The sequence below is a fragment of the Citrus sinensis genome, chromosome 3 (assembly GCF_022201045.2).
Source record: "Citrus sinensis cultivar Valencia sweet orange chromosome 3, DVS_A1.0, whole genome shotgun sequence".
In the NCBI taxonomy this organism is placed as follows: Eukaryota; Viridiplantae; Streptophyta; class Magnoliopsida; order Sapindales; family Rutaceae; genus Citrus; species Citrus sinensis.
This window is the reverse complement of record NC_068558.1, coordinates 40496719-40520968: the sequence shown is the minus strand read 5'-3', so window position 1 is coordinate 40520968 and position 24250 is coordinate 40496719. Positions and strand designations below refer to the sequence as shown.

Here is a 24250-nt window from a genome sequence, read left to right as displayed (position 1 = left end):
AGCAACTTGTAAATTCAATAAATTTGAACAGAATTTTAAAATTTTTTTATCTTTCTCGCAGCCAATTTGTTGTAATCAATACTTTGTTCTAATTCCTTTTGCCTTAATGCAAATTTTGCACATCATTTCAGCATATTAATTTATTCTAGATCATTCTTACAGAATTTTCTTTGAATACCATCCATTTGTTCATGCACTACATTATAATTAATTAAGTAATGGCGATCATCTTTCCACTTATCCCTTAAGCATAGTTCAGTTGGCTGTGAATATGAATTACGTCAGTGGTCACCTAAGTTCGAGTAATAATAGGAGACGAGGATTGGTGTTTTAATGGGTGAAATTGAAATTATTGTACCATCTATATGCACTTGTTTGATAAAAACAATAGTATGTGACATGATTTTATTAGATTGTGTCCTCTGTATAATATATAGATTAATCAATTTTCCAGATTCCAATGCATGTTAAAACTCTGTGGCTGATGAATGATCAGGATCACTTTTGGTACCAACAGCTAGGACAATGTCTCTCTCACACACCATTCATTTCGCGTTTAAATTCTATAAATGGGGGGCGCCTTAGCTGTGATAAATACCAATACTAATAATAATAATAATATTGCCACCTTTTTTAATTTATTTATAAATGGGGCACATTCTCTTTGTAGCTTAGAGTCAAGCTTGTCAATTTCATGCATATATTCTAAGCCATTTTCATTTGCTAGCAACCAACTTGTTGGCTAAAAATACTAAGCTCACGGAAACAAGGCATATGCCAAAAAAGCAATTAAAAGCTTTTTTTTGTTCTGGTCCAACAATACTAGTTGTTGAATCTTTTCAATTTCTAGTTGCCTCGGCTCCTCCACTTCCACCCATTCCTTTCAGTTCAAAAGTTATTGAGCACCAAAAAGTTCCTATTCCATTTCTGTAAAAATCGATAAATGTTCATGTAGGAATATTTTTAATTATTGTGAATTTAAATGATCGGTTGGGGCCAACAAAAATATGCAAGCAAGCACATGCAGCCAATTCTTTTTTGAGGTTCCATATTTTAATTATTGATAAATGAAATGGAAAATTTGCATTCAACTAATTACATATTTTGAATTTTGAGACCATCTTATTTTAAGCTCTCCATGAAGAGAGAGAGGGAGAGTATCACGCATGATAGCCTCACGATTACTATTTGTAAACAATATATGTTAAAAAAATTGTCATATAAAGAGAACCCATAGAATTATATATTTGCTATCAGAAAATAAGATGGCTTATTATATGTTATGCAAGTTAAGGAATATGAGAACCCAATTAAAGTGGCATTAATATCAAGTTCATTTAGTAATTGAGCTTTAACCTAGTGATTAAATCCTAAATCTTACAATTGTGAGATCGTGGGTTCGAGCCTCCATAATGTATTGTGGGGATTTAATTTCTTTTTTCAATTTAAGTGAAGACAGTATTCTCCATTTCAAAATATAATTAATTATAATTTTATATAATATAAGTTGTACTCTTAAGCGATAGTCTCGTGTAATAATAATAAAAAAAGTATCAAGTTCATTTAATTACTCCTTTATGTTTTTCAAGAGGGGCCCGTGCCTTGGAAACAACATCTAGGCCCAGGCTTGGCCAAACTCGCCCCGACCCATTTCTTCGTATTGGAGAATCTTGTTCTTGTCCTTCTGATTCTAATACAAGACGTGGCGATGAAGTACAGGCTCCAGAGTTAGCTTCACTCTAATCCTCTACCCTCCGGCGCACCGAGTCCAAAAACTCCGCTAAATTCAAGAAACAAACGAGAACGTAACTCACGCTACTGCTGAAGAAAGAGGTTCTATGGAGGGTTTTAGCAGACAGCAGACAGCAGAAACAAATAGAACAAAAACAAAAACAATGGCAACAGATTCAAATCCCGGTCAAAATACACTTCGATGCCATCACTGTGCAGGCCCGCTTTCAATGAAAATGGTATCTCTTATTGTTATACTTGTTATAATTATTATATTTCTTTTTGTGAAGTTTTGGGCTGATCTGGAATTTGATTGCAGGAGACAAGTGAGTGGACAGTGGCTCCTTTCATAAGGGATAGTTTTTCCATGGTAATTTTTCTTCTTGTTTCTCTTTTATATGTGCAGTTATTTTTCCTATGGGATTCTTATTTGAATTTGTAGACTTTAATTCAGTGTGAATTTAGTAGGTTTTGTTATTTGGATCTTAAGAGCAATGAAAATTAGGATCCTTTTCATTAATTCTAATTGAGGATGCTTGTGCTAAGATAATATTTAATGCTATCTTTGTTGGCTGAAGTTTGGGCTTTGGAAATCCAATTTATTATCATTGGAGACTTAAGTCTTTTTTTATTCAATTTTTGATTCTATCCTATTCTAGTTTTATGGCCGAATTTCATGATGCTGTGTGCAACTCAAAAACTTTGATTGCATCTTTGTGTCTTTTTTTTTCTTTTTTTAGTTGCTTTCTTATTGGTGGTGTTGGGCTTTATCTTTTTTTTCTCCTCTAATCTTTGTTGCTATGAATAATTTAGATTGGCACAGCTGTTGGTGGTACAACAAGTGCATTCTATGGATTCAACCATGGTAAAGTGTTATTTTCCTTTTGTCATTTAAGGTTTCATATTTTAATTTGTTTCTTTGTTTATATTTCCACTAAATAATTCATATCCCAAAATATTAGAAATTTTTTTGAGAAAGATAAATGACAAGGAAAAGGAGTGACAAGCTCGAAAAGTGGATATTAAATGATTAAACGCCTTCACTGATTTCTTGGATGTTAAATAATAATAATAAAAAAATCATAAGTTTCCTAGGCACTGCAATATTTTCTCATATTTAGTATTTATGAATTTTTATTGGATAATTTAAAATCACAGTCTTTGTTTGTTAATGCAGTGATGCCAGTTGTCCGGAGATGGGTAAAAGGACCCATGTGGTTGCATTTCCTAGTTGGTGTAAGTGACTTGGTGCATTATTATATTTCATATTTTCTCCTTTTTTTCCCTTGTTTAGTCCTTTCTCTCTCTACTCAATTTAAGAAACATGAAATAATTTTTATTAATAATTAAACAAACATCTATGAAGATAGTAGATAAGCAGTCCACGTCAAAAAACCAATTGTAATGACAAAGTGCAACTTAGAAAACCAAGTGTAGGACAAATAGTCTCCCAATCTCTATGAATGAAGAAGAAAAGAAGTATATGTACATTGTTTGTAATTGATGCCCCTTAAAGATCTAGGAAGCTGATTAACATAAAAGAAAAGTCGTTTTTAGCTGATAATGGAACACAAGAATTCGGAACGACCCTCCTAGCGTCCTTTAAGAGGTTGAACCTAAATCTTTAAGCAATAAAGTAATAAACAAACAATATAACGAATGTTCAATGCTTTTAAGATCTTTTCAGACCATGACAGACTGATTAGTGGGCAAGCATGCTTTAGGCCAATGTCTTTATTCATTGTTAGGAGTATAGTCCTTCCATGAGTGTAAGACCAAGAAAAGAATTAAATATTACAAGACTCTAAACTCTGCAATGGGTTTATCTGCTTTACAATAGTTGTATGTTACAACTTGTCACAAGTTTTTCGTTACACTTTTCAACTTATTTGTCACACTTTTCAATTTTGCATTATACTTATCAAGTTAAGGCTAAACAATAACGAAAAATTTGTGACGGTTGTAACATGCAACTGTTGTAAAGTAGTTTCTCCCATATGCTTCTTCAAACTATTTAAAGAAACAGTGTCAATCTAACAAAGAAGAGAAGACTGCTCACCAATTGTTTTGGCATTTTACTTAAGAGTTCTATTGCATCCTTGTTTTGGATGTGTATATTAATATTTTCTTTTCTTGAGAATGTATATTAATAATTTAAATCTTTACAAAGCTGTGTTTGTCTCTTGTCTCTCCCTCCAAGAGTGTTTTATTAATGGTATTGTCATGTGTAACTAAGTTTTGTAGCTTCTATCTTTTGTTTCTGGAAACTCACTACACCTGGCCTTAGATTTTTCTTTTGTATATAATATAATGGACGTTAGATTTTTTTTTTAAAGCAAGAAGGTTGATATTCACGAAAATTAATGACGTTTGATGGGATATGCATGTGGACTTAAATTCACCCTACTTCCTTTGTGAACATGCAGGCACCCCCTGTGATAGTATTCTCTTCAGCATGTGCTGGATTGGCAGGTTAGACGGTTACCCTTTCACCTTCGTTTGGCTTGCAACTTCATTGAAAAATTTAGAATTACAGTTGTCGTAGACAATTGCATAATAAATTGTATTTAGTATATCTTAGTATCAATCACTTTAGTTAAAACAATTAATTGGTTGACTGTTTGATTGAGATATAAAGAAATTAATTCATGATTTGGTACATTGAAAAGTAATCTTTATGCAATTTTAGAAAAAGTCCATGTTGGAAATGCCTTGGTACATAACAAAACTGGGTTAATGCGAAATTAATATGCTTCATCTCTGAAAATTTTTAGGTGGTGCTGTTCCAGCCATAGCCCAACTAGCTTCATCTTCTTACCATGCAGCAATCTCATCACATTCACAACCTTCTCCGTCTTCAATCTCATCGCATTCACAACCTTCTCCATCTTCAAGAGGTTGATAAGATGCACAAGTATACGACTTCCTCTACGCTGTAACATCAACCATAAAATTTCCATCAATGGGCATTTGTGAGAGCCATGTACATGCCTTCTTACTGCAGAGATTTACAACTTTAGCACATATTAGTCATGTAGCAGCATTACAGTTTTGGTCTTTCTGTAACAAAGGCTTCAATATTTTATTGCTATTTCGAATGTTTTCGTAAAAGATCCTCCTACAAGATATATGGTGAATTTAGATGCTTTATGACGCACTGAGTGCAGTTGAATGCAACTCTTTTGGGCTCTTTCAAACAATTTTCTCAACTCATGAAAAGTTGCTTTGTTAAATTAATATGTGATTTTACTTAATTGGACGAACATTACGAAATTGAAAGAAAATTCATTTATTGGTACTAAAAGTATTTTTCTTAAATGAAAAAGGTATAATTACACCTAAAAACTCCCGATAAGCTTCAGTTACTGCAGTCCATTGACGCATAAATTTTTTTAGGTTTGTACGGGGCTGTGAGTCATAGCAAAGGCATACATCTTTGAATTATTAATATAAAGTTCGATAAATACAAAAATTGAAATTTTAATTTTTCCTAAATCAGAAGCTATATATTACATGTTAATTTCAAAATCACTGCAGCAGAGACACTCAGTACAAAACAAAACATTTCCTTTTATCAGAAAAAACAACAATTAAATAAAAGGAAAAAGGAAACAAAACATGGTGAAAAGAGGAACCCATAGTTTCCAACCACAACACATCTAACATGTATGAAATGGCCGCCAGAACTTTGTACCGTGAGAGGGAGTCTTAAGTGCTGAAGTGCTATAGAATTCCACGTCTACAATAACCTGCAAACACGTATTTCACAAATAAAGGGAATTTGAAAACATAATGCCTCGGCGAAGGCTTTCACTGGCTGCAGCAAACTTCTTCTCCAAATTAACTTCTCCAACAGCTTGAGCAGCTGCACGCAACTGAAATTGTAAAAATGAAAAAAGAGCTCATTAGAAGCTATTGAAATTTGAAACTTTTTTTTGACTCTCAGTGTCAGGCCATTACAATTTGGCACCACTCCTAGGAAATCCCAGATACAGGGCCACCTAAGAAAAGGCCCCAACCTTCATCAGGCTTGTATGTTCACAGGAAACCTTGGTCTAGGACTAGGAGAGACCTTAGGGAGCAAAATTCACAAAACAAGAAAAGAGGCAGGATAGGTACTCTTTGACAACAGAGATAAAGCCAAGGCATCAAGAGCAATGTGCACCCCTGAGCATACAACAATTCATATGACAGAAAAATTCCACTGCACATGTACATACAATAGTTCTTCCACCACGTATACAATAGTTTCGCTGTAAAAAGTCTTAGTTACTTTCATTTTCTAATCTCATTTTATTAACAAAAAAACTTGTACCTTATTTATTGCTTGCCCGAGGACTGATAAATATGATCAGAGATGGATATTCTAAAAAACACGGCCCTCCATGACTATAATTTCAAAAACTTTTATCTTACCTGGTTCAAAAACTCATCGAGTCTTCTAGCACTCCTAATGATACTACCCTCAAATATATCAGTCATTTGAATAACCTCTGCAAAAGTTGCACCCTGGGAACATAAATATGAACAGAATAGCTCAATCTAATCAACAAATATTAGATAAGAAATAACCAGATATGCAAACTAACTCAAACAAAAATAAACATAAAGCAAGACCCCGTCATGTAAACCATATGTTAATGACAGAACACCTCACAACTCATAAATCAAAGAGTAGTCATAAAAATTTCATCAATGACCCAAAATTACATGAAACTTGTGAGAGGAAATATCAGCAGACTGTCCAAAACCAAATGACAGCAAAATAAGATACATCAGTTTAGGTGTTGATGTTGTCTCCCTATGCATGATGTGAAACAATAATGTTAACACCAAAAATATAAAGCACTAACCTTTGACCAACAGTAAATCACATCCATCAAAAACGGCCTGACAGTTGACTCCACGTATTCATCAACATTTACTTCCAGTTTGCACTCATTTTGTATCTGTGAAAATGTGAGGAACTTTCAATTATGTTTTCTAATGAATAAATTAGTGAGCAAGACATTAAAAGAAAGAAAGAACACCTCTGCTATTTTTCTCGCACTCTCTTGAAGTTGTTGTAATGGTTTAGCAAGCTCCATTCTCAAATTTATTTGCTCACTTGATTTGTCCACTGGAATAAAACAACTTGCAAGAGCTGCAACTTGGTGATGATCAAGATCATTGAATGTACCTGACCAAAATTTTGGCAACAAGTGAGATGAGATTCTGCATATAATGGAAACAAAATCGAGGAACAGATGGTTAAATATTCACCATTGAACATGAGCTCAGTAACAAGGAGTTCATCTCCTGTGTCTATCAAACATGCTGCTCGTCCCTTCAACTGGACAACACCATCAGCATTGATATGGCCAAGTTTTTTCAAGACCCGTGAGCGGTTTTTAAGTTCATCCCGGAATTTTTGGATCTGAAAAATAGTGCCAACGAATAAAAGTATCAAACATGTAAAAACAGCAACATGCAATTTCAAGCGGTCACAACGGTGATAAAAACAAAATATTTACACAATTTCATAGCTTGGAGTAATAATATCAATAATCCTGCTATTTCAAGCTCACGTCAGATCTACTGAGGGAGAATCTTGCAGTGGAAAGTACCTGGGAGTCGCGCATTTTTGACTTGAGCTGCTGAATCTCATGATTCACCTCTGCTTTCCTTTGGAAACATCTAATTTGATTCTCATCTTGAGACTGCAGTGCACAAAGGAGTCAGTAGAGAGCACAATGCTTGGGATAACTACCATCGCTATTTTTTATGTAGTGATAATAAATCCCATTTTTTTTATATTTAGAGAATAAATTAAGAATATATATTAATTGAGGAAAGAAGAGTGGCACGTGCCCAAAGTGGTAACAACAGTCCTAGCACCTCTTGTGGGCTGCTCTTAATAAATCGCCAATCAATAAATTATTCTGTTATTGATGCGCTTCTTCAGCCGTACTTGAAAAGTGATCCTCTGCTCATGCTGAAAACGTAAGCATCACAGATGCTCTGGTTAAGCTTAGAGAGTTTTCCCCAAGACCATGACACACAATCCCAATCCATCATTATGGAAATTTTCAAAATCTGCTACTTTACGAGATTCTAAATGAAATTCTCTGGCAATGGTACTTTCCTGATCCACTAAACAAGTTTTTTCCCAAAGAACTGGTGTCACTATTTCTATCATCGTTCTTATTTCTATTAATTTACAATAAGATTGGCTCGCTTATAAATTGAATTGGTCTTCTCAAAACAAAAATTTATACTCCTTCGCTCCCCATCTACTGTAGTATTTCAAAGCCAACAATAACATCATATGAGAATGTGGCATTAATCAAACAGCATACAGCTATTTCCAACCTTATTCAGTGGATGAGCAAACAGCTTGTGCTCAAGTTCCTCAATTTGATTCACCAAATCAACAACTTCAGGATCTTCAATCTTCATATCCTGCAAATCCATTAAAATAAAACATACATAAATAACGGCATTTGATTCAACAATTGCAAAAACTATTAAATTCATGCTTTCTGACAATTATAATGACAACTCAAATAATGTTTCGAAGACTTCACTGCAGACATATAATGCTCAAGAAAAGTCAATTCAAAATTAAGTGTACAAAACCAATAGCTGAATCACTTGAAGAAACATTATATCAATATGGCTAATGGGTCAACAGATAGGTACATTGTGAGCAAGAAATAATGGAAGACAGAAACCTAGATGAAGTAAATTAATTTTAAACAGAATGCACACGGCCAAACTACCAAAATTAGGTTATCTGTATATGAGCTTTCAGTTGTAATCGTTTGGAAGTAAAATAAAGAAGATGACAGTGCAATGCATTTGCATATGCTGGTGGGATACACAAAACACATAAGCATAGTCAGACTTCCAATTAGGAGTGCAGATTAAACAATTTTGAATTCTATTAATGAGCTAACACAATATCACCTCATAGGCAAGTTTTGCCATGTCCCAAAGGATAATACAATACATGAACAAAATCTCCAAAAACCAAACTAGATACTTTGATAAATTTGCACTACATCTAACTATCTATTGTTTGATGTTAAATATATCATGATATCTGACTATAACATTTAGTCACCTTTACGGGATTGAGCTTTGGCAGGCCTTGAGGGAACCGAGACTCCAGCTCCTGAACAGCAAGAAGTATACTTTGCCTTGCATCCAGAGGTCGTAGATCAGGAGGAACAGATAATCTGATTTTGCTTAAAGTGGAAATTAGGGGCAGCTGAACAGGGACCTGTAAGCAGAGGGATGTGAATACTGCTTTCACCACAATGTAAATTCAGATTCTTGAAGCAGGATCATGTCTTGGTATGTGTCAACTAACCACGTGCATTTCACCCTTTTCTCCAGGTTGAGGTGGGCATGGCTTTGGCCGTGATCCATTTTCACTTGAAGCAGGTGAACAATGAAGCAAAGTATCCACTATATAACCACCACCTCGTGAAGGCAAGGTGCCTACACCTGCTGACGGCTTTTTGACAACATTAACTACAACTCCCCAGCCCCAATCTGTTCCACCTTCTCTTACCTTGATCTGAAACAAGCATATAAAAAGTTATTGAGAACATTTTTAACTCATAGTAATTCTTAAAATCCACCAGCAATATTCTCAACTTAAGGCAGCAATTAAGATGATACAACAATTAATCTTTTCAATGAATGACAAAAGAAATTATTGCAAGTTTTTCTTCTTTTCAGTTTTTAGTGAAAATTATCAATGATCTGCTATTAATAAACTAGATCACACCCCATAGCGACACACACGTGTTAATATCAAGCAACCCATAACTGGCAAGTGCTACAGTTACCCAAGAACAGACCATCGCACAGCGTAGCAAAAACCTAAATCTCATGGCAATGTGCAAAAAGTAAACCAAAAGATCCCTCAAAAAAGTTCCTCAAAGCAAAAAATGAACGAAATGTTAGTCCGCCATTAAAATCTCTGAGATAAAACATTATCCAGAAAAAGAAAAACAAGCTTGAATTTGATTTATGTAATTTTCTTAGAGCTACAGGCCGTAAGGACAATGTTCTTATTTCGAATTTAGAGTCACCTTTTGACATGATGGTTTGGGTTAAGAGCTTATTTGAGGTTTTTAAAAAAAAAAGTAGCATAAAAACTGGCACTAATCAGTTACTTACATATTAACTTTTGAAATATATTTTATTTTTTTCACATGTAAAAACTACAACCTGATGCATTCAAACAATCTCTCTTTAATCGGCCAGGAACCAGTAAATTGTGCTTCTGAAACATAAAATAGAAACAATTTTACCAAATCAGAATATTTTTCATCAGACATTAAATGATACAGTGGTGGAGTCCATAAATGATCTACTGAGATGGAAGTTTTAATTGACTATATGTTTGACAGAAAAAAACATCTCCAACTAATTTTGAATTAAACATATATTTGAAGCTCCTCCGAGTTTTTCCTTGAAGATAACTATAAAAATTGAAGGGCCAAGAACATGCAACAGTATCAATTACAAAAAATTATTAACGATTTAGCTAACTAGAGTGTTGTTCTCAGCACATACCAGCCGACCAGAACCAAGATAATAAAGAACTCTTTCAGGCCTTGTTATTTCTGACATCAACTTCTTCTCAAGTTGGGCTATGTCAAGTTTCAGCTTATGATACTCAGCAACTTCAGCCTGTACCAGAAAACAAAAGTTCATGTAAATTACAAGAGCTAATGAAAAAACCAAGGGAACCGACATTACCTCTCCTGAAGCATCAAGTAAGGCAGCTTCTTCTTCCAGCTTTGAAACTTTTTTTCCTATATCAGGTAAAGCCTGAAAAGATGCAAGGATTTCATGCAATTAAATCACCTGCAATTAATCAACAACCTAAATGCCGATGAAAGAAAGAAGAGATCGAAAAGAAACCTTTTCGTACTGAAATTGATGAAATGAATTCTTTATCACATGTTCAGCAGTGAACTGGCCTTCTGCACGGCTCATTAAATTTAAAATTGAATAGTAGCTCAGTCTGAAAGTACTAACTAGAGGGGCTGGTTTACCCAAAACCATGTCCTTAAGCGTATTCATCTCCATCTGCAGAAAACAATGACAAAGACATTAGTTTGATAAATTATAACAATTGAACAAATTACTTTTATTCGTTGGATTCAGACATTTAGAAAGGAATCACAATAAGCAGTTACTTAAGGCCAAAACCAGATGTTATTAGTTTAAATTTAACCTTACGTTAGAGCTCAAATACTGTTGTTGGGTCCTTACTTTAAGTTAATGGATTTAGGCCAATTGGTAATTTTACATGGTAGCAAAGCCAATTTGACGAAATGGCCTCATGTTTAAATCTTCCCACCATCTTAATAAAGTTCTAATAAGTATTTTTGTTAGTAGATATGTATGTGTCTGACGTTTTGGCAGTGGTTTTGTTTAATCACATGTGCTTTGCATTTGCACTTGATGGTGTATGTTAGAGCTTAAATAGTATTGCCCAGCCCTTATCCATTAGCTTAAACTTTTAGACAAAATGGCCACTTAAGACAATAAAAACCTAAGTAACATCAAATCAGACTATTGCGCACTCAAAGCTAAGTTCAAGTAAAACTTGGAAAGGATAACTAACAGCTGATTAAAGAACCTTAACAAAATAGAATTTTTCTTTTTCTTGTTTTCTTTTTAAAAAAGAAGTGACTTATTACCTGCTCGTCAACCATTATTATACAAATTCCACGGTCATCTTTGCCACGGCGTCCAGCCCTTCCACTCATCTACAGGATTTGCATAATAGTAGTTATGCATTTGAATATAAAGAGGAAAAAAGAAAGAGAAAAAGATGTATGTCTATATCCCAACAGACGAAAGAATAGGCCAGCACTCACCTGTATATATTCACCAGAACCAATATAACGATGACTATCACCATCCCATTTCTTAACAGCTGTGAACACAACGGTCTTGGCAGGCATGTTTAAACCCATGGCAAACTATGACAAATAGAATAAAATGTAAGAGCTCTTCAACATTAGTATATAAACTGAAAAAATGAACAACTCCACAGACCCAAAATGTAGGGCTCAGATTCAAGACAAAATAAAGAAAAACGATGCAAGGAGAAAATCTTACTGTTTCTGTGGCGAAGAGGGCCTTCACAAGACCTTCCTGGAAAAGAAGCTCCACCAATTCCTTGATAACAGGCAGAAGGCCAGAATGATGAACGGCAATACCTCGCTTAAGTAAAGGCAACATCAACTCAATAGCCGGTAAATTTCTGTCTTCCTCATTCAAGCAGTCCACTGCATTCTGAAAAACCTGCTCAACTGTATCCTTTTCCTCTTGTGTATTAAAATCAAGCTTAGACATAGACATAGCATGTTGTTCGCATTCTCTTCTACTGAAGCTAAATACAATGACCGGCTGAAATTTTCGTTCCATGATCATCTGAAATTTGGAAATGGATTCTGACTCAAGCAACATACCACAATCATAGATAAAAGAAGGGAAGAAAAGAAAATGAATAAAAGATTTAGAATGCCCTTGATGTGCTACATAACTGACTTGAGAAGGTAATAACATCCAAAATGGTAATACTGAAAATTCATATCAGAAACTACATAAACAGATCAAACAGGGTCTCATCAAGCCATGCAAAGTTTCCAGCCCAAACCAAATGAATCAGAAATAGTGATAGATACAAAAAGGCATATGTAGTTTATGACAATCACCAAAAACACAATTAAAACAAAATAGAATAATAACAACCATAACAGGCTCACACACTTGTCTAAAGACTCGTCTTAAGCCTCCTGTGGTGAAAATAGCCCTACAGTAACATGGTTCAAAGCTCAAATAGCTGTTGAGGGATTTTTTTTTCCCGGAATCAAGAATTTATATCAACATCCATAATTGACTCTTTTGTATAACCTCATCTTTAACTACTGTAAAAGCAAACACTCAGAACCTAAATCCCCATATAATGTTCTGAACTTTATTATTAAAAAAAAAAAAGAACTTTGGGATGAATTTTAAAAGAATGGGAAAGAGACTAACTATAATATAGATAAGTTTTCTGACCTGAAATTTTTTTTACTTAGTTATGACCTCATTTATGGTAATATTTAATTAGAATCTCATTTATTGTTATAATGCCATCAATAGAAGTAAACTTCCAACTACCATTCTACACAACTAACATAAGTATGGAGAAATTTTAAAAGGAAAAGAGAGAAAGAACTATTAGAAGGCCAAAGAAGCATCATGGTTCTTCTTCTTTTCTCCTTTTTTTCCAATTTCTCTATTTATGGCACAACTTTTCACTTCAAGAGAAGAGTGATATTCCACAGAATTAAAATAAAGAACTGTTGAATTGAAAATCAGAAGTTTCTTTGGTAAGAGTATTCTAATTACCATAGTCAGACTCCTAAGTCATGCCAGTAAGACATATTTCTTTGAGACAGATTATATCGATTATATCATAAGGCATAAGAGTGGATATAAAATGGCTGTAAGAAATATTTAACCATCACATACAATGATACCAATAAAATTGCTCCAGGAATGAAAGGAAGATGGAAACAAGCCATGATCAAATAATTTAAAAGAACATCATTTCAGGACATCTAACGACACTGAATCAAGAACAATAGTTAGAAATAGTGGTTGCACCTTCACAATTTTGAATATGTCTGAACCCCCTGAACCACTCCCACCTTTGGCCATTCTCCCACTTGCTTTTCCATTTTCTCTCCTGCCACCTATTTTCTGCTTTGAGAAAGTATCTTGCAGCTTCACAAAATTATCCTCTCTAAACTGCTCTTTCTCATCAACAACGAGATACAATCCACTCCCACCCACCGGAAAAACATAGTGCTGTAATGGTGTTGGTCGAAAATCTGTGTACACCACATGGCAAGGCTGTTTGTGCAAATGACAAATCCACTCGGCAAACTGTGTGGCATTGGACATTGTCGCAGAAAGAAAAACCATCTTAATAGCTGGCGGTAAAAATATAATACTCTCCTCCCAAACAACCCCTCTTTCTCTATCTTTCATGTAATGAATTTCATCAAAAATAACCCAAGCAACTTCCTTCAAGACCTCCGACCCCCGATAAAGCATTCCTCGTAGAATTTCTGTTGTCATGACCAAACAACTAGCATTAGGCGAGAGAGTAACATCACCAGTCATCAATCCAACATCTTTAAACTCTTGATGTAACTCCCTGTACTTCTGGTTACTCAAAGCTTTCAAAGGTGAAGTGTATATAACCCTCTGCTTATCTCTGAAAGCCATTGCTATCGCATACTCAGCAACAGCAGTTTTACCTGCTGATGTATGAGCTGAGACAAGAACCGACTCATTTCTCTCCAAGCATGCAACCGACACTCGCTGAAATGGGTCGAGCTCGAAACTGTAGGTTTTTGCCATCTCACCATTATACACCGGATTAGCAAAAGTCCCATGAATTGCTTCATCTTTAGTCAAAGCATAGCCACTGGGGACCGCAACCTCATGCACACATGAGCGTGTCAGATTTCGCTGCTTTTTGGTGGATTCTTCCTCTGGGGTTCCAGTGACATGTAAATCCTCTTCAGGTGCTTTCCTCTTCCCAGCCATCGGTGATTCTTCCATTTCCAGTTTTTAAGCCTATCTCGTTCTCACCTTCAATCAGGTTTGGGGTTACTTCAACACAATCTTCAAAAGCATATCTGTCTTCCTTTCAGCTAAAATACTGATAGCACACACACACACTCCATAAAACAAGAAACAAAAATCAGCTCTAAATTGCCACATTATCATTAATACTAATTTTGCAAAAAAAAAGTTAAAAAAATTAGAATGACTTATTTTTATTTTTCATATGAAGAACACTTTCACCAGCCACCAGGCTTATTCAATAGTTACATAAATTAACATTAACAAAATGTTAATAAAACACTAACTAATATGAAGAGTTACCGGTGGAGACCTGGGTCAGCGGTGCGTCTGTCTGTGGTTTCCTACAACGTTCCAGCGGGATTCCGGTAAGGCGAACGGAGAAATTCTGGCAGCGAGGCACGCGATTTGAGAAGAGTAGCTACCTAGGGTTTCTTTGCTGGAAAGCGCGAATTTCAGAAATCCCTAATTCCCTTAATTTTTTTAATTAAAAAATTATTATTTGATATTTGTTCTTATTGGGCTGATTGGGCTTGGGTTTATAGATTAGTGGATCATTTTGTTAATGGTCTCAGAATAGAAGAGTCTATATGGGGCCCACTACGGCTTTGTGCAGTTGTGCCCACGAAATCTTGGAAGCTTATATAACGTAGGTTTTTTTTCTTCGTAGTATTGTAGATTACAAACACTAAAAATTGTAATTGAATTGATCTGAAATCTTGGAAGCTTATGTTATCTAGGTTTATTTTTAATAATATTATATTGCGGACTACTACAAATTCTAAATGGATTGATGAGTGCATCAAATATCTTACAATGTATCATTGTTAAAGCTTAATTACGAAAGTTTAGCCTGAAATCAACTCCTAAATAAGGAGAAAGCATGTTTCCACAACATAAAAAGATTCGAACTTATTGGTGTTCACCACTTCACAGTGGCTGACTTGTCTAGGTAATTCAAGCTTCATTGTCCAAAATCTTTTAAAAATTGAAATAGAAGCCTATCTAACTAAAACAAAATAAATAAAAAGAGAATGAGAGATATCTTGGAAATTTTAATGCAAATTGAATAATCAAATGCTTTTTTGACAAGTTTTTAACGTTAGTGTTGTCACACGTGATGGGGATATGGTCAAGATTAATCTCTTAATCTTTAAGTGTTTGTTTCATGCAAATGGTTTGTGCATAATGACTACTAGTGGCAATATATTTTGTCTCAATGATTGAAAGTACAACTGAATTTTATTTTTTATTAAATCATAAAATAAGTGAGTATCCTAGAAAATGACATGATTCACTAGTACTTTTTCTATCAACTTTAGCATGTTAAGTCTATGTGTGTTTTTCTACGATACCAAGGCCCTAGGTCAATAATCCCATTCAAATAACGAAAAATTCTTTTTATAGTAATCAAATAAGATTCCTTAAGGCATGATTGAAATCTTGCACATAAACACAAACATGATATCAGATCTGGTATTAGTTAAGTAAAATAAAGATCCAATCATACATCGATATATTTTGATGTCAACATCTTTACCTTTTTCATCTTGGTCGAGCTTGATTGTTGAGTTCATTGGAGTGCTTTTGAAATCTTTTGAGCATATATTTTACATATTTGGCTTGATTAATAAAGATTCCCCATTGTTTTGTTCAATTTGTAGTATAAGAAAATACTTCAACTCTCCCATCATGCTCATTTCAAATTCTTTACTCGTTCAATATGAAAATTCATTGCAAAAAAACTCATTAGTAGAATAAAAAATAATGTCATCAACATAAATTTGAGTAACAATAATGTCTTGTTCTTTATGCTTAATAAAGAGGGTAATATCCATTTTTTCTATTGAAAGATCATTTTCTAAGAGAAATTTACTAAGCCTATCAACTGTGCTCTAGAAGCTTGCTTTAGACCATATAAAACTTTGGACAATTTATAGACATGATTTAAAATTTTCTCATTTTTAAAATCAAGAGGTTGTTTAACATATACTTCTTCCATAATGTAACCATTCAAAATGCACTTTTAATATTCATTTAATAAAAGATGAAATTTTTATGATATACAAATGTTAAAAACATCCTAATAGACTCCAATCAAGCTACGAGTGCAAATGTTTCCTCAAAATCTATCCATTCTTTTTAGTTGTAACCTTGAGCCACAGATATACTTTTATTCTTTACAACTGCATCAGATTTATCCACTTTATTTCTAACTATCCATTTAATACCTATTATGAATTGATGTTCCGATTTAGGGACTAGTTTTACACACTATTTCTCTTAAACTAGCTATAATTATTTAGTTTAATATTAGTTTATTGATAAGACAAACCATTATATAAAGACTTAGATCTAAGGACTATAAACATTTTAACTTGTACGAGTCTGAGCTCTCATGGGAGGGAACTAAGGGAAGAGTTATGTGCTGTTTGTTTTTTAGTATGAAGTCTGAATTTAACCTTTTTTCAAACAATTGTTTATTTTACAGTTTTTTTAACTGATAACTTATTATCAGATAATTTTATTTGAATAGAAAAAGTAGAAAAATTATACTTTTATCTGAAGTCTTAAATATAAATAGAAAATTTTAATTTCAAATTTTAAAAATACCCTTAACAATTCATATATCTCCAATATTATGTATAATCCTTATATTTTTGTGTTATTCTTGAAGTTATTTTTTTAATTGCTTTAAATTTTCATTTACATGATAACATTAACTAAACTGAAATATTGAGCAAATCAAATTATGTCAATTGTAATAAATCAAAAATAAAATAATAGTGTTGATTTTATAATAAAATTTGATGTTATAATTACATATTTCATTAAAAAATTAAATTAAGATCAATAATAATAGTATTTTTTTAATTTACCAAACTAACTAACTTGTGAAAATTATAAATTATGAAGAATAAATACATGTATTATTTAAAAAGATATTTATATCAAACTATTAGGTTTTAAGTTTTTCTCTTCAGATGTTAAAAAAAATGTTATTAAGATATTTTTATTTAAAATTATTTAGATTTCAGTTAAATTTAAATTTATTTAAATTAAAAAAAAGGCAGCCTTAGGGTTGAGGCGTTTGAGGGTGTAAATATGTAATTGTAAAATAGGAAAATAATATAAAATACTGAAATAATCTTGCTTCAGAGACCGCGTGACGGTGAAAGTACAAAAAGGTCTAAGAACTAATAAGTCAGTAAAACTTCCTTCTCTCAGATCTATGTAGTAGATTCTCAGTTTATAATCTCTATTTATCTATCGTCAAAAATAAATTAATACGTAAGAGAAAAAAAAATTCAGCAAACTCAACTCTTTTATTCTCTATGACATCCACGTAGTTATGTTACGGTTAGCTTCTAGGATCGCTTCCAAAGTCAGGTATGCGCTTTGGCTTTGTGAATTTTTACTCGATTGATAGTTTCTTCTGAGAATCACATCGATCTTTATTTATTGACATTTTCTTTCTGTTAATTTTTTTTTTTCAAAATTTCGGGCTGTTTATTCATGTGAATGGTAGGTTGCCTAATAACAACAGATTAAGTTGGAGAAGAAACTATGCTCATGCTGGCAAAGATAATAAGTATGGTGCTGATGATGTTATCCAGAGGCCCATGTTGAGTGAATTGATAACTAATAAGGTGAGTCCTTTTAACAATTATCAAAAATTATTTATTTATTTATTTAGCTGTTGCGTTTTGTGAAATAATTGAAATTGAAGAAGTTTAAAGCTTATCCGAAGTAGAAAATTTTGAAGGCATATTTGGAGTTGATTCCTATTATTGTCTTTTGATGAAGTTTTAGTGCCTGTTTAACATTCTCTCTGCATTCTGTATAGCACTTCTCTTCTAAGTCACATATATAAATTTAATAATTGGAGTGGATTTGCTTGAGATCATAGATATTGGCTATGCCTTGGGGTTTCGTTTCTGGTACATGCATTGTTTTGAGTTTGTTCAATTCTATCAACCTTAGTAGGTTTGTTTTTATGCGGTTGTCTAATATATTATTGGACATGGTTGGTAGGATCTCAATGTTATTGAAGAAAGTTTTCTGGCTAGTGGTGCAAGGTTTGTGAAGGAAGCTCTAAACCCTATATGCAATCCAGATGAACATGGTGAGTAGTGGCTATTATTTTGCCCAAAAAAAAAAAACTTCCTTATTTTATTTTAGCGGACAACTATGAAGAGTCTCTTACAAATGGGCACGCATGGTTACTCATCTGAAGTTTGAGATGACTGTTTATTGCAGGATTTAAATACTGGGGTGTCATGAGTTCAGCTGTAGCTTATAGATTACTGTTAGCAGTGAAAGCTAAGTTGGATCCCAAGGATATAGATGTGGGTCTTCGTTTGGCCGTTGACGCAGTTGCTGAAATCTTACGCTGCAGAGCACAGGCCAGAACATTTGAAGAAATTTCCCAGGTTCACTTTTTGAGTTTTGCTTGGTTTAGGAGTTAGGATGATTATATGGACAATGGATTGTGAGTTGATTTAATTTAACATTCCATAAAGGTTGGAACCGCAGCAGCAAATGGGAACAAAAAAATTGGTGAGCTTGCTGCCATGGCTTGTTGGAGAGTTGGAGAACATGGTCATTATATCATCAGGGTGAGTTGTTTGCTCAACTTTTTCTATCATTGTTTGTTCAACTTGTTCTGTTATGGTCAGTACATATTCATCTGATGTAAAGTATTCTCTTGTTGGATTTTTCCTTTTGATTTCTCTATTTGAGATTGATTTTGCTTGGTGTAGCTTTTACACTACCTTTCACTCTTTATTCAGTATTATTGTAAAAATTTTCATGCGCTTCCGTCTTTCCAGTTTTAATTTTGATAGAATTGAATGAATTTTTGAGAAAGGGTGTAGTGTAATAAAATGGAGAGAACGAAATTAAGATAGGAAAAATAAGAAACAGAAACTAAAGTAAATAGGAATTTATTTAGCTATTTATTTTTATTTCTATTTTACAATTTTTTTAAGATTGTGTTTTACCGTTCTATTATATGTTTAATTCAGATTTCCAAACCTGGGAGGTATCTTTAGTACTAAGATGTAGCTTAGGGGCACTAATGAAAACATCCGTTGAAGTTTTATTGGTGTTTGTGCTGCAGGTGTACAGGTGCATGGGTTTATTAATATGTACTTTTGCTTCTCATGCATCTACCCAAGCATCTTGTTCTTTATTTATAGTGATATATATTCCTTTTCCTTTCTCATAAAATTTTAAGTCATTCCAGTATTTTACTGTTGGAACTTGTCTATAATACTTATGTTGCTCTCTTAGGTCAATGAGTTCTCCTAACACTAACAATACTAGGTTCTTCTCTCCCTCTTTAACTGAAACAGGATAATGGAAAATCAAAGAGTGAAGTAGAGTTTTTTAATTTTATGAAACTAAAATGGCGTCCCGTGTCCTCTTACTTCACCAATCAGAAGGCTAAAGATTGTGTAAGCATTCCAATAGACATGAATCACATTGCTTTCTTTCTTTTCCTCCTCTAATTTTATTTATTTATTTTTAACTTCTTATTCACTGGTTATTGTTATTTGGGTTTGCATTTGTATTACATCAAGGATACAATGCTATGCAGTCGTGGTGTCAACCATTGGTTTCTTTTTTGCCAGGTTTTGGAAAATCCTTTCCTTTTAATCCTTGAGAACATGATTGTGAGCAAGAATATTGTTGAGCAAGCAATTGCACAGGCTGATTCTGTAAGAGGATTTATATACAGGAAATGAAAGTTTGAGTTTATTGATTATCCAGTTTAATTGATTTTTTTCTTTCTCTCTGTGTCTTTAGAGACCTTTATTGATTGTTGCTGAGGATGTTGAAGATAAACTGATAGGTTCTCTTATTCTGGGCAAGACTTGTCTCCAAAACAAGGTAAACTAAGTTTTTGGCTAAATAAAAATATCCGAGATAGACAGGAGAAGAATTTCATGGTATGGCCTAAGATCTACATCCATATGAGAGTATAGCTTGGAAAACTTACTAATATCGAAAGAGATTTCAAGCTAGTACTTTGAAGATTTTAGCTAACTAATGAGGAATTACTTTTAAGTGTCACATGTTGTTGAGGGTTATTATCCTTTTGCTGTTCCAACTAAGCCGAAATAATAAACAAAGTGTTACATTTTCGTACGTCAACTCTGTAAAAGTAACATTTTGCTACTTTCCTGTGACTCTCATTATTCAAATAATGCTTTCATATGGGCAAATTTGTCTTTGCATTAACGCCGACCCAAAATTGTAATATACAGTAAATTTGAAGGGCAAAACTGTCGTTTTAAATAATTATCTGCCAACTTTCTTTTTATATAGATTTTTAATATCTTAGATTTAGTCATTAAGGGCAATAGTGGCATTTTAAAAGTCCATTAACAGTTTCATACTTTTACATAGTTAAAAGTAGTAAACTGTTACTTTGATAGTTTACTTGTAAAAATTTTACACTTCCACACCAGCTATAGTCGTTTGTTATTTCGGCTGGAGTAGTTAAAGGATAATAACTTTTTAGTTGTCAACTTATTAGTTTAGTTTTACCAAATGTTGTTAAATATATTCAATTTTGGTGGATTTGATTTGGGTGAAGGTTTCTATTGCCAAACCTCATGAAGACGACTATGAAAAAGAAACGAAGGCCATCATGGATGATCTTGCCATACTCACAGGCGGTCAGGTAGGTTGATTTGGTAATTTTCCTTCCTCGTTTTGCGTTGTGACTTAATAAACAAGTATGTATGTTCCTTCCTTTTTCATTTTTAGGTTTTAAATGGAGCAACCAATGTTAGTTTTATGCCACTAATGCTTGGCTCATGCAAAGAGGTGAGATGTTCAGATCTGCAATTTTGTTTTCCACACCAGTCATTGCCCTTGGTCACTTCATGCGTAGGTGTTTTCTAAACCATATATTTTAGCCCTCTCTGTCATTATAAGTTGTTATATCAGATGACGAGATGGTTATCCTTGGTGGGGCTGGTAGCCAGTCAGCTATTGAAGAAAGACGTTCACAGGTTTTTCATGGCTTGTTGACATCTTTTCACCACTTTATCGGGCTTTCCATATTTATTAATAGTTCTACATCTTGTGATTGTTATTGCAGTTGAGATCTGCTATTGAATTGAGCACTTCGGGTTATGAAGTAAGATTATTAAAACAGAGGCTCCACTATCTTTCTAACACTGCTACTGTTTTCAAGGTTTGTTGGTTTGGGTATATATTTTACATCACTTTTCAAGTGTTTATTCTGTTAACTTATCCATATAGTTCTTGATGCTCATTTTAGAAACATATTTTCATGATGTTGTTTGAATGTTAGGTTGGTCCTTGTAAATTGCCTGATAAGCTTAATGGAGCTCGTTTAACCCTGGAAGCTGTCAAGCGCGCAATGGATCAAAAAATTGTACCTGGTTAGACTCTTTTAATATTATTTTTTTCCTAAATAATTGTGTGGTCCATCTCCATTTTGTTTGGTTGATTAATCATATTTTTGTATTTTTATGTATTTGCAGGTGCTGGGATTGCACTTTTACATGTCTCAAAGGAGCTAGACAAATTGCAATCTACAAACGTCGGTGCTAAGATTACCATCAAGCTCTTCCAGCATGCTCTTAAGGTTTTTTTCACCGCCTACTGCAACTCTGTAATTGTTTATTTCTTTGGATGAACTGTGCATAAAAATTGCTGTTTGATTTTGTTTAATTTGTTTTAAGCTTTTTAGAATAGAAATTAATAGCATATTTAACAGAGTAAAAAGAAGTGTGCTAGCAGTTTTTAAAAAAGGAACTGAAGACAATTTTATGGGAAAGTTATCAATGGCATGAAAAACCTCTGTACTAGCTGCTTTATATCATCATCATTGTTGGAAATTTTTGTTTTGCTAATGGTCTCAAATTATAAGTGAAATAATGTGAGAGGTTATTACCAGATGCCTTATCCAAGTTGCTAGCCATGAACCTTATCTATGCTTATTGGAATGGGTGCAATGAATTTTTGGTAGTCGGTTGTATATAATACTGCCTGCTTGGTAAGTGCTATTACCATGCCGATTATAATATGCTAGTAATATTTCTACTATTACTGTACTGATTATAATATTATTAGTATTTCTATCGTGATAATTTTATTATTGAATATTCTCACTAATAATGTGAACTTGAGTAATTTAATGTTGTGAAATAAAAGAGCTAGGACCTTGTATTAAATTCCATAGTTTGGGTATATACAGCTGCCTGTGTACACAATTGCTTCCAGTGCTGGATTTGATGGTTCATTCGTTGTCAGAAAACTATTAGAGCAAGACAATTTTGACCTTGGATATGATCCCATTAAAGGTTTGTTTTTTGAATTAAGTCAATTTAAAAGAAAAGTCAAGTCAATTTCTTTGTAGTAGTTGTGAACTGACTTAAATAACAATGCCTTCATCTTTGTTTGTACCAGGTGAATATGCAGATGTAATGAAGTCCGGAATTTGCGATCCGGTTGAAACCTTAATATATGAATTGTATCATATAGCAAGGTGAGCAAGCAAGCTGCTTAAACATCCTTTTAAATCTTAGTTATTTTGTTCCATCTAATGCCTAACATAAATTTGTGGATTCCTAATATCCTATTGGTAATTTTCTAATACTACTAATTCTTCTTTCGTAGTTGCGTTAGTGGTGGATGTTGGGCTTGCCATTATCACCCCGACAAGTTAAAATTGTATCCCAACAAGTAGACAACAGGACATTGTAATCCTATAAAACATTGAGCTAAGTTATGTGTTACTTTATTGTATCCAGCATAAGTCGGTGAATCTTATTTTTCTACCAATGCTGCATTGTCCTCAGATTTGTGGTCTTTTTTTGTCGTATTGGCTTTTGCTTTTGTATGATTTAACCTGCTGGGGAAGTAACATTGTGAAATCCTATATTTTTTTTTTCAACGTTCAATTTACGCACAAGGTGAAGTAGAAGAAAGGCGAATATTATTATTGGGTAGTGTGTGTAAAGAAAAAGAAAAAGAAAGTGGAATAATGAACTTATGAATGGGGTTTTTGTTTTTCGGATTTTCAGATGTGCATAAAAATAGGAGTGGAACTATTGGCGCCCATCTATCACACATTGGGACTTTACTACGTTGCAACTGTTGTACGGTGCAACAGTTTTTTGTCCTTATTGAATGTAACCATTCGATTTAAAAGTAACTGATCGAATGCTTCAGAGATGGCCACGTTTGTGTTAGAGAATATCGGAGAAGTCGGTTAAGAAAAGGTAAGTTACTTGCATCTAAAAACGCACGTAACTGTTATGTTAAGGGAAGTTTGATGAAAAAGAAAGGAGATGATGGTCGAAAGGAGCCCCTGGCAAAAGGCCAAATGGATGAAGGAATTGATTCCCAGAGGTGATTCCTTCATCGGAGAAAGAAAAATTGGCGCGTCTGAAGCTTGAGACATTTTGTGAAGAGGGCTGAAGCGAATGCTCTATTGTCACACACTTTGGCTGGATTCGTCGGAGATTGCAAAAAAGGACTGTGAAAAGTTTTATCTTTTATCAATTATCACTCCTCCACTCTCTTCTAATTTGTATCTAGGGTTTCTTTGTTTTCCCTCCTCCTTTTCTCCTCTTTTTCTTTCTCTATGATTTTAAATTACAATCCCCATATCTATTCAAATTTCAATATTCCATTTTTCAACTCAAATCAACTCGTCGGGTCTACATAATCCACCAAGTGAGTCACTCTCATTCTTCTTTTTTTCTTTCAAACAAATCATTTCACCTTGTTGTTTTTTTTTTTTTTTTCTTTTGGGCGGTTGTAGTTGTTGATTTTATTTTTATTTTAATTTTTCTGGTTAAAATAAGTCTTT

At 33.6% G+C, this 24250-nt stretch overlaps 3 protein-coding genes across 9 annotated transcripts; 2 read left to right on the top strand and 1 right to left on the bottom strand.

The window, feature by feature from the left end:
* Positions 1-1702: 1702 nt before the first annotated feature.
* LOC102612476 (uncharacterized) lies at positions 1703-4908 on the top strand. Its single transcript, XM_006479018.4, has 6 exons — positions 1703-1970; positions 2051-2101; positions 2545-2596; positions 2909-2967; positions 4158-4203; positions 4506-4908. Exons 1-6 carry the CDS (start codon positions 1839-1841, stop codon positions 4631-4633), a joined length of 468 nt encoding a protein of 155 aa, XP_006479081.2. The 5' UTR covers positions 1703-1838; the 3' UTR covers positions 4634-4908.
* A 238-nt stretch (positions 4909-5146) lies between these two features.
* LOC102611776 (DExH-box ATP-dependent RNA helicase DExH10) lies at positions 5147-14877 on the bottom strand. 3 transcript variants are annotated; one of them, XM_015530676.3, is made up of 17 exons: positions 14695-14877; positions 13402-14486; positions 11863-12177; positions 11619-11723; positions 11439-11507; positions 10654-10821; positions 10489-10560; positions 10303-10419; positions 9086-9295; positions 8837-8995; positions 8083-8172; positions 7338-7430; positions 6994-7147; positions 6762-6910; positions 6585-6680; positions 6148-6240; positions 5147-5606 (listed from the first exon to the last, which is right to left on the bottom strand). In XM_015530676.3, the coding sequence occupies exons 2-17, from the start codon at positions 14365-14367 to the stop codon at positions 5496-5498; spliced, it is 2967 nt and encodes a 988-aa protein (XP_015386162.2). In that variant the 5' UTR covers positions 14368-14486; positions 14695-14877; the 3' UTR covers positions 5147-5495. The 3 variants fall into 3 exon arrangements, with proteins under 3 accessions (XP_015386162.2, XP_024954393.2, XP_006479080.2); XM_025098625.2 differs by having other exon boundaries at positions 14705-14877; XM_006479017.4 differs by having other exon boundaries at positions 13402-14467; positions 14705-14877.
* A 2708-nt stretch (positions 14878-17585) lies between these two features.
* On the top strand, positions 17586-23257 carry LOC102631061 (chaperonin CPN60-1, mitochondrial-like). 5 transcript variants are annotated; one of them, XM_052437250.1, is made up of 17 exons: positions 17588-17781; positions 17939-18041; positions 18427-18517; positions 18652-18824; positions 18915-19010; positions 19749-19850; positions 20028-20114; positions 20203-20286; positions 20996-21082; positions 21169-21230; positions 21341-21416; positions 21506-21601; positions 21722-21812; positions 21915-22018; positions 22631-22736; positions 22843-22921; positions 23053-23257. In XM_052437250.1, the coding sequence occupies exons 1-17, from the start codon at positions 17744-17746 to the stop codon at positions 23120-23122; spliced, it is 1545 nt and encodes a 514-aa protein (XP_052293210.1). In that variant the 5' UTR covers positions 17588-17743; the 3' UTR covers positions 23123-23257. The 5 variants fall into 5 exon arrangements, 4 of the variants coding, with proteins under 4 accessions (XP_052293211.1, XP_052293209.1, XP_052293210.1 ...); XM_052437247.1 differs by having other exon boundaries at positions 17589-17781; positions 17921-18041; XR_008053179.1 differs by lacking the exon at positions 22631-22736 and having other exon boundaries at positions 17586-17781; positions 17921-18041.
* The last annotated feature ends 993 nt before the right edge of the window (positions 23258-24250 follow it).